Source organism: Papio anubis, chromosome 12 (assembly GCF_008728515.1).
Source record: "Papio anubis isolate 15944 chromosome 12, Panubis1.0, whole genome shotgun sequence".
NCBI lineage: Eukaryota > Metazoa > Chordata > Mammalia > Primates > Cercopithecidae > Papio > Papio anubis.
This window is the reverse complement of record NC_044987.1, coordinates 29,331,952-29,345,169: the sequence shown is the minus strand read 5'-3', so window position 1 is coordinate 29,345,169 and position 13,218 is coordinate 29,331,952. Positions and strand designations below refer to the sequence as shown.

The window sequence follows — 13,218 nt, the reverse complement described above, 5'->3', positions numbered from 1 at the left end:
TTTTCTTCTCATTTCAGAAAATTCTGCCAATGTGAAGACATCCAGGGTCCTGGGATATTCCTGGTCTGAGGGTATGTTTTCCTGTTTAAAGGTCTGGAGAACTTCCAACTTAACAGTCATCTCCTAATGACTTTTATGTGTCTGTGTGTAGAACAGGTGTTTTCCAGTAAAATTAGAAATTAGAGAGAAATTCTATCTTATATCCAGTAGTAGAATTAGTATAAAAATACTATTTTATTACAAAATAATAAATATTATAGTACAATCTGCTTCCAAAGAGAGTTTCTATTAGCCTGGCAGGGCAACAAGAAGTAATGTGGAAATCAGGAGTTTAGATAAAAATTTCAATTTGAGTCTTATCTGTTATCTAATGAAACAGGAATCTCTCAGGAATCTGCTCAACAATCTCTTTACATTGACACAAGAAAGGGAGTGGTGGAGTGGTACAGGATCAGAAAAGCAATTTCCCACATCACGTAGGGACTTACATGGTTATCTCTCTGACTAAATCACATCATTGGTATATAGTGTGTGTATGTGTATATATGTGTGTGTGTGTATATATATGTGTACATAAGTGTGTGTGTGTGTGTGTGTACATAAACGAACAGCTAGGATTCTTCTTATCCTGCCCTCCAGAATCCAATGCTCTGCTGGAAACCCTCAGAATTACAATCATATCCAAAGACCTGTCCAAGGCCTGTACCCCTTCTAATAGCCCAGCCCACCCAGCTTCCTGGTATGCTGGGCCAGTGTACTCAAAGTGTTCTGGGATTGATCTTTCTGGAGAATCCAGATGCAGACAGAGTGCAGGGATCCACTGGACCCCTGCTGCAGGGATTTGCAGCTGCCTCCTTCCTGCCACAGCCTCTGCTGATCAGATAGGCTATTTCAGTTTATAGTTTAGTGCTCATCATATATGATATCTGGGATTGCTAAAATCATTTTGAAGCCCTTATTGCTACAAATATGATTCCTATTTGCTGCATTATCTCTGATTTTTTAAAACGAATATTTTCCCCCTGCCATTCCAGGTTTGAGGAAAAGGAAAATACTTGCAAAAGACCAGTTTAAATACTAATAAGAATGCATCCTTGCCTAAAATCTTGGACAACTATACTAGCATGTGGTTTCTGTTGAGGGGAAACCTTCCCCATAGAGAAGGGGAGTTTATTTTGTGTAGTGACGTTTGAACAATTTATGTTGCTTTGTGTTCATGATCATATATGATTATTGGTAAACTGTAGTAGTTCAGGGCTGAAGATTTCAGTTTAAAGTCTATGGTAAATTGAGTTCATCCCTGGGAAACATTAATCTGAGAATATTTAGGCTCTAATAATTCTGATAATTCAATCTGTGTCAAAGGTTTTGAACTGTTATAAAATGTAAACATTTTATAGTAGTTCCCTGATCATAATTTTGTAACTCACAGAAATGAGTAAGCATTGGAAAATTCTAATTTGTGGTGCCCAAATAATAATTAAGAAAGCACTCTTTATTGCATGCATACACTTCATTTGTTTATTCATCACACATTAATTAGGTATCTGCTATGTGCCAGGATCTCCATTAATTTCTCTTATTAATTGGTGAAGAAACCAGTTACATTCTGGTAGCAGAAACTTGGTGCATATTACTTCTTTTTACTGAAGCGGAAAAGGGTTAAAAGTGGAGCACGTTTATTCTGGAAAACAAAGCGTTTAATTTTAGCTGTATTCATTTTGTGATGCCAGTGAAACACTGGAGCAGAATTGTTGAATATGCCACTAGAGCTAAATGAGTCTGGAGCTCAGATGAGAGAGTTATGAGAGCTAATATCTTGGAAGTTGTTGGCATGTGGTGCCTGACATTACAATGTTTCTAGCTGTAGACAGTCTAGTGAGAAAGTACTGGAATTGTCCACATTTCACAGGTGGTAAGACTGATGACTAGGGAGAATGGAAGGTTAAGAAACTTGCCTGAAGCTGCATAGTTCACATGTGACAGAATCTAACTTTAGGTTTAAGTATCCCCTACTAAAAAATCTCCCCTATTAACTATTTCTGTGCACAGTCTACACACAAGGACACAAATTTTTGGCTAATTGGAAATTTGTTCCCATTCCATAAAAGATAAGGTGGTCTCTAACAGGACGATGACATGTTTACTGAAAATGAGAGTTTAGAAATGAAAGTGTAGGAGGATCACAGATAACACTGCATGGGCCTTGGAGTTGAATATATTCGGGAAAATTTAACATATTTATTGTGTTAGATGCAGCCTTACGTTTTACACTGGTGATCCTTTGGTCCATATTGAGAAGGGTTTGGGTAAACCTTTGATGAGCCACGCGATTCTTTCGCACAGAGTCTACCAAGATCAGGGCCTTGTCTTCAATTTTGGCATTGTAATAATTTTTCTTGTCCTCTTCATTCAATGTCAGAACATCGTGTTTTGCCAAATGATTAAAAACACCATGAAGCATATCTTTGCCCAGGTATTCCAACACCTTAAGTATTTCTTTTTTGCGATTGTCTTCTATCAGGAAGAGAAAGACTCCTTTAACTATGGGTACAGCTTAAAGAGTTCTACCCTCACCTAAGACATAACTCTGTAATATGAAACTCTTCTGAAAATACATTCTATTTTACCATGTCCCCAACGAATAACACACCCTTATTTTTGCACCTGCAGAGTTCTCTCACCCATCAAATTCATACCAGACTGTGTTTAGCAATTCATTTCCTCTTAAATTTGTTTTTATAGCTTTTCTTCTCCCTTCTGTGGCACTGGGCGTAATGCTAACTTCCTGGTCACCTGCTGTTTTCATATTTCTCTTTCTCTTGTTCCCAGTTCATGATGATGATGATTTACCTGAAAAGCACACTCCCAGGACAGTCCATGCTCTTGTCTAGACTGTAAATACTACTAAACTATACAATCTGGCCTCTTTGTTGTAGTTAGTTTCCTTGGGGAAAACACCATACCTTTTAATTTGCATTTTTAGCACACATCCTATACCCACATCTTTGTGCTCATTAACATCTTTGTGCTCAAAACGCTTAAAAGTACTTAGCATGCTTGCTGAATACATGACTTAATGAACAAATGGATGACTGCATCTACAGTCCTAATTTTTTAGGACCTTTTCCTCAATCAAAATTTGAAATTGAAAATAATATGACAACCAATCTAGCATGGTGAATTTATGTGACATCAGGTTAATTACTACACCTTAGATTAATTTGAAATTTTATTGGAAAATATAGATATCAGTGATAAATTGTTGTGCCTGTCCTTCTACCAATTACTGCCAGTCATCGGTAAAGCAACCAGTTGCATTCTGGTGGGAGAAATTTGATATATATTAGTTTCTTTTCCTAAAATGGAAAGGGGTTAAAGTTGGAACAAATTTGTTTAGAAGAAAAAGTGTTTGATTCTTAGGTAAAAATTAGTTTAATAAAGCCAATGAAACACTGGAGCATAATTGTTGAAAATGCATCTAGAGCTAAATGAGTCTGGAGCTCAGAGGAGAGTTCTGGATGACAGCTAACATCTTGGGAGTTGCTGGCATGTTGATGCCTACCAGCACAATGTTTCTAACCTTCCACAATCTTGTGAGAAAGTACTGAAATTGTCCTCATTTCATAGGTAGTAAGACCGATGATTCGGGAGCAAGAGAAGTTAAGATACATGCAGGAAGCCACATAGATTATTAATGACAGAATCTAGGTTTAGGTTTGAGTATGTCTTACTACAAGCCTCTACTATTAATTATTTCCATGCACAGTCTGAACCCAAGGACTCAGCCTTCTAGCCAATTGGAAACTGGATCCCACCCTACAAAAGACAAGGTAGTCCCTGAAAGAAAAATTATAGGTTTAGTGAAAATGATAGTTTCATAAAGGTAGGATGGGGGATCACAGAAGTCACCGCATGGGTCTTAGAATTGAATAGATTCTAAAACATTGGAGATATCCATTGTAAAATATCCAGTCTTACTTTTTACACCGGTCGACTTTTGATTCGTAGTAGATAGGGTCTGCATAGGTGTTTGTCCAGCCATGTCGTCCTTTAGCATGTGGTTTGTCACGACGAGGGGCCTGTCTTCACTTTTGGCATCTTGATGATTTTTCTTTTCCTCTTTCAAATTGGGAGATCTTTTTTTCACCCAGTTATCTGATGTACTCCGAAGGGCACGTTTGAACAGAGCTTCTAAATTCTTACGGCGTTTTTTTTTGCAGCTGTCTTCTGTCAGGAATATAAAGACTCCTTCAAATACGGACATAGCTTAAAGAGTTTTGCCCTTGCTTTAGACAAAACTCTGTTATGTGAAACACCCTTGAAAATACCTTCTGTCTTACCATATCTTCAACAAATACTCACTATTTCTTTGTACCTGTAGCATTCTCTGACCCATCAAATTCCTACCAGGCTGTGTTTAACAATTCATTGCTATTTAAATTTGGTTTTTATAGCTTGTCTTTTTCCTTTCTGCGGCATTGGGCCTAAGGCTAATTTCCTGATCATCCACTGTATTCAGATTTCTCTTTCTCTTGCTCAAAGCTCATGATGATCTACCTGAAATGTGTGCATCCAGGACAGTCCATTCTCTTGTCTAGACTGTAAATTATTCCTACTAGACTGTAGGATCTTTCCTTTTCTCTGTATTTAGCTTCCTTGATGAAATAACTATATCTTTGAATTTGCATTTTTTAACACACAAGCTATACCCAATAGTGCTAATTAAGAATTTTCTGCTCAAAATGCTTAAAAGTACTTAATCTGCTTGCTGAATACATAAGTAAGCATCCAACTTAATCATTCAGTGGGTAAATGCATCTGGATACCTAATTCTTTAGCGTCTTTTTTCAAACCAAAATTTAGAACTGAAAATATTTAACAAGTATTATGGTAGATTAATATGACACTGAGTTATTGTATTACTCCTTGGCATAATTCAAATTTTTACCAGGAAATATCTATATATATCTATATATATCTACATATATATACTTATATATATGATATATACATATATATCAAAGTAATCATTTATTTCAATACAAGAGATATGATTTAAGCAGATTGTATGTGGAAAAGCCAGATATCTCCTCTCTTCTCAGTTAACTCTATGAAGATTGTTATCTAGTTCACCTAGATATAAGGATAGCTTTCACGCAAAATACATTTTCTAAAGAAAACATGTCAGGACATTGAACAAAATGCTGGCCCAGAAGTACCAGACTCATTTTCCAGGTTATCTTGAGTTCATATGTCAATAATGAACCAACCATTATTAGAAAGACACATGGAAGTTACAAAACAGGAGAAAAAGTTACCTAATGGCATATAATAAATGTAACATCTCCTATGTATTTTTTGTGATTGAAAATGGATTCATATAAAGCAATGACAATCATCATTATCATTATATCATATGAGTAATTATCACGATTATTAATAGTGTCAGTAATTATCATTATTATAATGATTTAATAAATCAATAATTATCATTATTATTAGAATCAATAAATCAGTAATTATCATTATTAAAGTCATACAATAAATCAGTAATTATCATTATTATTTTTATATCACATTAGTAATTATCATTATTATTTACAAATCTCTCTTCTAAGTATTTTACAAATAGTAGTATACTGGACCCTCACAATAAACCAGTAGAATATTTATTATTTTATCAATTTTATAAATCATTTAAATAATAGGTTGCCCTAAATCACATGAATTAGGTTTCAAATCCTATTTTTACACCACATTCCATAGAGTTAACCATGACAGGCTTTCAGTAATAACAGTTAATACATGTTGAACCCCCATGAGGTCAAGTGTTTTACTGAAATTTCACAAAAACCCCATGCAAAATGTATATTAAGCTCTTTTATATGGAAAAGGAAACATATACAGATAAGTTACTTAAGAAATTGAGTGTAATCTTGTGAAAAGAAAACAAAGTATATAGTAACTCCGGAGTAGGAACAGAAGTACAAGTGTTCAGAATCCAGAGCCCCAACTCTTAAGTCATCAAACTACATTACATGACAGTTGATGGAGAGCTTCTTAAGAGAACACAGATAAGATGCTTAAGGAATTCAGAAAAGATGAGAAAATTCCAGGAGGAGAGTTTACAGAGGCTTCTTAGAAGACAAAACAAAAACGCTGGTTTTAAATGCTAGGTAGGTGTCGGAACAGAGAATGTGAAGATTTGCAGAGTACGCAGGTTAGTTTATGGAATGTCTACTCTGTCTGAGTTCTGAAGTTCTGTTTAACTTATTTGCATGCTTAGTAAACTAATATAGTATTGACTGAATGAATATGTGGAGAAATATGATAAGCACATAACCTAAAGAGGTTTTCAACACAATAAATGCCAAATATGACAAACACACAGCTAGCATCATACTCAGTGGTAAAAAGATAAAAGCTTTTCTTCAAAGATTAGAAAGAGGACAAACATACCCACTTTCACAACTTCTATTCTAGAAATCCTAACCAGAAGAATTAGACAACAGAAGGAATTTAAAGACATCAAAATAGGAGAGGAAGAAGTTAATGTGTCCTGTTTATGAATGACATGATCTTACATATATTAAGAAAACCCTAAATGCTCCACCAAAAATCTGTTAGAACTAATACACAAATGCAGTAAGGTTGAAGGATACAAAAACAACATGTAAAAATTAGTATCATTTTTATAAAACAACAAACAAAAAAATTGGATAATAAAAATCTCATTTATAATGGCTATAAAAAAATTTCATGAAATAAGGAATAAATGTCACCAAAAAGTTAAAGATGTATATACTCATGACTATAAAACATTGACAGAAGAAACTGAATGAGATTCACAAAAATGGAAAAATACCCTGTGTTCATGAATTGGAAAATATTATTATGTCTATACTACCCAAGAAATCTACGAATTCAATACAGTTCCTATTAAACCTCCAATGGCATTTTTTACAAAAATAGGAAAATCAACCTTAAAATTCATATGGAATTATGAAAAAATTCAAATAGCCAAAGCATTCTTGAGTAAAGAACAAAACTGGAGGCAGCACACAACCTGACTTTAAAATATACTGCAAAGTTATAATAATCAAACATAGTACTGGCATAAAAACAAACACAGAGAACAGTGGAATATAACAAAAAGGCCAGAAATAAACCCAGTTATTTGTAGTAAGTTTATTTTTGACAAAGTTTCAAGAACACACAATAAACTAAGGACATTTTCTTCAATAAATGATGTTGGGAAAATTAAATATCTAAGAGTAGAAGAATGAAATTGGGCCCTTATCTGTCATCATATACAAATATCAACTCAAAGTGGATTAAAAACATAAGCCTAATAACTGAAACTATTAAACTACTACACAAAAACATGGGAAAGCTTAATGACATTGGTATAGACAATGATTTTTGGATGTAACACCAAAAACATGGGAAAAGAAAGCAAAATTAAGATATGAGATTACATCAAACTGAAAAGTTTTGCAAAGCCAAGGAAACAGCAGTGTGAAGAGACAACCAACAGAATAGGAGTAAATATTTGAATCCATATATCTGATAAGATATTAATATTCAAAATATATAAGAAACACAATTCAATAGGAAGAAAATAAATATTACAAAATGAACCAAGGACCAAAATAGACATTTTTCAAAGGAAGATGCATAAATGGAGAACAGGTATATACAAAATGCTCAACATCTCTGATCACTAGGGAGATTAATACCACAATGAGATATTGCCTCACACCTGTTAGAGTGATTACAATGGGTATTATATAAAAAGAAAGATAACAAGTGTTGGAAATGATGTAGAGAAAAAGGAACTCTAGTATACTGTTGGTGAAAATATAAATTAGTACATTCATAATGAAAAACAATAGGAAACTCCTCAAAAAGTTAAAAATTAAAATGAATTAAAAATGTTAAAAATGATGTAGCAATCCAAATATTTTTGTATATATTTTAAACATTAAGTAAGTATGTTGAAAAGACATATACACTTCCATTGTGATTGCAGCATTATTCACAATAGGCAAGATATAAAATCAACCTAAGTATCTGTAGATGGATGAATGGATGGAGAAAATATCGTAATGCAACAGTATTCAGCTTTAGAGAAATGAAAAAAATCCTGTCATTTGTGACAACATTGATGAATGTGGATAATATTATATTAAATAAAATAAGCCAAGATGGGCACCAAAACACAAATACTATATGACCTCACTGATGTGAAGACTCTAAAAAGGTTAAACTCATAAAAGCAGAAGGTAGAATGGTGGTGATTAGGAGAAGACAGGAAGTTTGGGGAGATGTTGACCAAAGGAAACAACATTTCAATTAGATAGAAGAAATAAGTTTAAAAAATCTATTGCACCACATAGTGACTATAGTTAGTGATGTATTCTTGAAAATTGTTTGACAGTGTAAATTTTAAGTGCTGTGATCACAAAAAAAGATAAGCATATGATGTAATGCATATGTTGTTTAGCCCTTTAGGGATTCTACAATATATATTTCAAACATCATTTTGTACATAAGTATATAAAATATTTATTTTCCAATTAAATAAATACAATAATTTTTATTTAAAAAATTCAAGACGTTTGACTTGAGATCCTCTTTTCATAATCTATAAATTCTCATAGCATCAATTATAAGTTTAAAATAATAAATAAATTACTCAAATTTACAGATCAGCCCAGATGTGGATCCTGTATGGAAACCCATATGTCCAACGAGACATCACTTAAAATTATCCCACAACCTCATTCAATTGAACTTTTAAAATTGAACTGCTAATTTTCTTCTATTTCCATCCTTCATTTTCTCCTCCATATAGTAAAAAATAATACCTAACTTCCAAGTGCAGGAAGGCAGCAAAACGTTATGATATTAAACTTCTTCTGCCTTCTTTATGTCTTATTCCCCAACTCAATTCACACTGCACTGATTTTATTTACTAAACATTTTCAGAATCTGACCACTACTCTTAATTCTAATTGTTCATTACTTCTATTCAGGCCAACACCCTTTCTTTCTTAATTACACCAAGAACCTTACACATCTTCTTTTTCTCCCTACTATTCTATTATTCACAATGAAGAGTGTTCCAATATCTAGATTTGGCCATGAAACCCCTCAACTTATTCTAACCTAGGCCTTCTCATTCAGCCTCATCTTCTGATACTGTCCCCACCTTGCCCATTACAATTAAAATATTCTGCTCTTCATTTAACATCTGGTCCAGTCTCCTACCTTCTCCTTGCTTCCTATTCTCCTATGCTTTCTGTTTATTCTCTAAGTCTAAGACAGGCTGACATTTTTTTTTTCAGGCAACCCTCTGACTCTCTGAGGGAAGACAATGTCAGAGGTACATGTCCCTAGGGCACTTTGTTTCTCTTTAGGGTAGCATACTTTTTTACCTTTAATTGTGATTTCCAGCCTAATTCTCAGCATCCACCATTAGATTTTATGCTCTGTGAGGGCAGGTGGCCATAAACTAGGCCTGCACTACTTCTGGCATTCAAGGGAAATCTAATAATTATCGACTGAATCACTAGTTGAGTGAATGTAGAAACAAATGAATAAATTTTAGGTATGGCCCAACTCTTGAAGAATATTTAATAAAAGGTAAGTAAGTTTGATTTTATTTAATAGACAATAAGCACACACTGGAAGTTTCAAGCAGAAGAAAGGCATATTCATTCTGGAAAATTTAGTGAGCAAAAGTTTGTGAAAAATACTCTGCTAGTGGTGAGGGTACCATTTTGAGGAAATATTCTTACATGTTCAAGCTTACAGTCAAGTGGAAAGATAGATATGCAAATAAGTAAAATAAAAAACATTATAAGGATTTAAATAATAAGCAGATGCCCCAAAAAAAGCATGAGCACACTGTGTCTCAGGTAGAAGATAGTTGTCCAGAGAAGGGAGGGCTTGGCACGGAGACCTGAAAGACTAGGAGGAATTTGCCCCTTGGACAAGTGAGGGCTGGTCTCCTAACAGAGAGCAGTGTGGGAAGAAACACAAAGATTTTAGGGTGTCTAAAGTAATCAAGAAGCTGGGAGAACTGGGCTTTAGAAAGTATTGAAGTGTGCAGCCAGGACTGAAGTGGGCGTGATCAGAGATAGGGCCCCCATCTGAAGATGTTTGTTTGCAGAAAATTGACAAAACGTTAGAGTGTCGAGTTTAAGAGTCAGGCCAGCCTAGAGTCACTCTTCTCGAGAGACATTAGACCAAAAGAAAATTTTTTAGTCCTTTTCTAGACATCTTCCTCAACTATAAAATGGCAATAATAGCACAGACTTAACTGACTGGTTTTAAATATTCAGTCAGAGAGAGTGCATGAGATACCTATCACACAGGATTATTTTAAAAAAACAGTTTTTATTGATTATTTTTTGTTATTTTAATAATCACTGAATTGAAGTTGCAGTGATAATAAAAACGAATGGAATAATTTAGAGGCCAAATTCATCGAGAACAGTTTTGGTCCTGGGCAAAGTGATTTGATGTTCTTACACATTTTACATAGGGTACTGTTTTTCACTAGTTTTAGTTAACAAAGACCAACTACACATGGTTATTTATAATTATTGACCCACTTAACTCGTTTTTGATTAGCACCCTTCAATTTCTCCTATCTGTTATCTAATGATTCTCCTGACTCCAGGCTATGACCAGTAAAGTCAGCCTGCCCGGCCAAAGAGGTAGCCATGGCTATGAATTTGACTTACTCCTCCCTGGCCAACTGCTTTTTAGTATCATAAAATACACAAAAAAATTTTAAAAGCGAGCAATTCCTGCGTTTTAGGAGTTTCAGTTAAATGTTGTGAGGTGAGACGTAAACCTTGGAGATAATTAAGCTACGGGAGAACCAAAGGAAGAAAGAAACTCAATAGCAAGGAAGTACAAGTGAAGTAAAATACAGTCAATATTTGCTTTTTTTTCTTATGAACTTGAAAATCATGCCTCAGTGATTAATGGAAAAATGAAAAAGTATATTTTGAAAGACAGAAACACCTATCTGAAAGCTTAGATATTTTTAAAAAGGCAATAGGGAGTCAATGTATGCTGCTGAGTAAGAAAATTACATTAATAGATCCCTAGCACGTGAGAGGTGAGATTTAACTGACACCAACTGTGCTAATAATGCTAACCTGAAGAAGAACCTATGCCAGGCTAGCTTCCTAAGAATTGTTGGCAGATCTTTAAAGGTTAATAAATGTCTATAGTCTGTAAAGATTGAGTTATTCAGGGTTGGGAAGGCGGTGGTAATCTGATTTTTAAATGTGACTACAGATTATTCATATATGTTATAAGGTTTAGAAAACGCTGCTCTATTCCAGTTTCTTCCTTTTTCCAATGAGGAGAATGAAGCCAAAGAAGCAATATGACCTGCTGGAATAGTAGCTGCTTAAGTAGCCTAAGACTCCAACTCATAGGCTTTTTCAGCTTCTGTGTATAAGACAGTTGGCCTGAAATTAGTGTACAGTATGGACTGAAGGGTTAAGTTTCTGGGAGTGGGAAGCCAGTTAAAAGTCTATGATAGCAACCTAAGAAATATTACATTATAATAGTTAGTACCATAACTACACAGAAAGGTGGAAAAAATGCAATCACTTTAAACAGACCAGTAACGTAATTCAAGATAAGAGATGACAACACGTTGAGAACACAGAGGCTCTCAGATCTGATTATGGGGAGAAGGTTCCTAGTCTGGAGGATTAATTTGGAATCAAAAGGAAGCAGAGAAGATTTCAGAGTGCATTTAGAAATTTCTGGAGTTTTCTCACACAAATAACTTACTCTGTCTTCCCTTACCCTCTCTTTGATTAACAGAAGCTGAAGGAAAGGAATTCGCTTTTTTCTGGCTTGCAAACATCTAGAGAACATATTCTTCTTCAGTGTCTCTAACACAGGGTCTCATGATTCAAACTACATACCACCAATAAGAGAAAGATTCAGTATGCACACTATTGTTGATTTTCCTTTTGCTATTTCTGCCTGTCACACAGCAATAAATCAAGGTTTTTCTAAGACCTGAGTCCCCAGCTGCTAGTCAGAAAAGGACCCCAGACTCACCAGCCATAGCTAACAGCCTCTGTCTCTTCGTACAGCACTGGAAAGTGGCTCGGACTCAGAATTAAAAGACACCAGGTATTTCCTTATTGCAGGGAGTGGGAACATATGATCACAGATTACAAAGTTGCTTCTGGGAACTTCTAATTTCATTACTGGCAAGTGCCCTGTAGTCAGCAAATTGGCTTTCTAGTCTTGAACTCTAGATTCTCCCCTGGGGAAAAAAGTTCAAATAACAAAACATTGTTCTGTGGGTTGAAACTTCAGCCTGGTTTTCTTTTTCCTTTTCTCTCCATAGCCCCACATCTTCTATTCATCCTTCTCTTCTGATCTGTCAGTTTTTCTACCTCTACTCATCTAAAAACACATGTCTTGAATGAGTAAAATCTAACTAGTTTCCTTGCATCTTCCCATAAGAATTAACCAAATATTTTGTATGGCTTGGGTTTCTTTATTTTTCATTTCAATTTTTATTTGCGTTTCAGAGGTACATATGCAGATTTGTTACAAGAGTATATTATGTGATGCAGAGGTTTGTGGTACAATTTAACCTATCACCTAGGTAGTGAGAATAGCACCCAGTACATAGTTTTTCAGTTCTTGCCCTCTTCCTTTACTCCTCCCTCTAGTAGCTCCCCGTGCCTGTTATTCCCATCTTTATGTCCATGTGTACACAGTATTTATCTAGAACTTACAAGTGAGATTGTGTGATATTTGGCTTTCTGTTTCTGCATTAATTTGCTTAGAATAATGGCCTCCAGTTGCATCCATGTTGCTGCAAAGGGCAGGATTTCATTTTTATGGCTGTGTAATATTCCATAGTAAGTGTGTACCACATTTTTAAAATCCAGTCCACCATTGATGGGCACCTGGGTTGATTCTATTATTTTGGCTGTGGTGAATAGTGCTGTGGCAAACATTTAAAACACATGTCTTTTTGATAGAACAATATATTTTCCCTTGAGGATTCAATCAGTAATGGGATGCTTGGACAAATGATAGTTCTTTTTTTCGTTCTTTGGTAAATCTCCAAACTACTTTTCACAAAGATGGATGTATCACGTTACTGGACTTCAAGTTATGCTAGAAGTCTGCAGTAACCACAACAGGAAGGTA

At 34.8% G+C, this 13,218-nt stretch overlaps 1 protein-coding gene across 4 annotated transcripts in view; it reads right to left on the bottom strand.

Moving 5' to 3' along the window:
- Positions 1 to 12,905, bottom strand: part of CASP5 (caspase 5) — a 28,885-nt gene extending 15,980 nt beyond the window's left edge. Inside the window, exons 1-3 of one of the 4 annotated variants that reach the window (XM_003910617.5) lie at positions 12,106 to 12,905; positions 3,982 to 4,230; positions 2,266 to 2,517 (exon numbers count right to left, since the gene is read on the bottom strand). In XM_003910617.5, coding sequence (XP_003910666.3) covers positions 2,266 to 2,517; positions 3,982 to 4,230; positions 12,106 to 12,112 — 508 coding nt within the window. In that variant the 5' untranslated portion in view covers positions 12,113 to 12,905. Of the gene's footprint in view, positions 1 to 2,265; positions 2,518 to 3,981; positions 5,465 to 12,105 lie in introns of those variants that run through there. The other 3 variants (XM_009187179.4, XM_021926489.2, XM_021926490.2) reach the window with 3 other exon arrangements.
- Between the last annotated feature and the right edge of the window lie 313 nt (positions 12,906 to 13,218).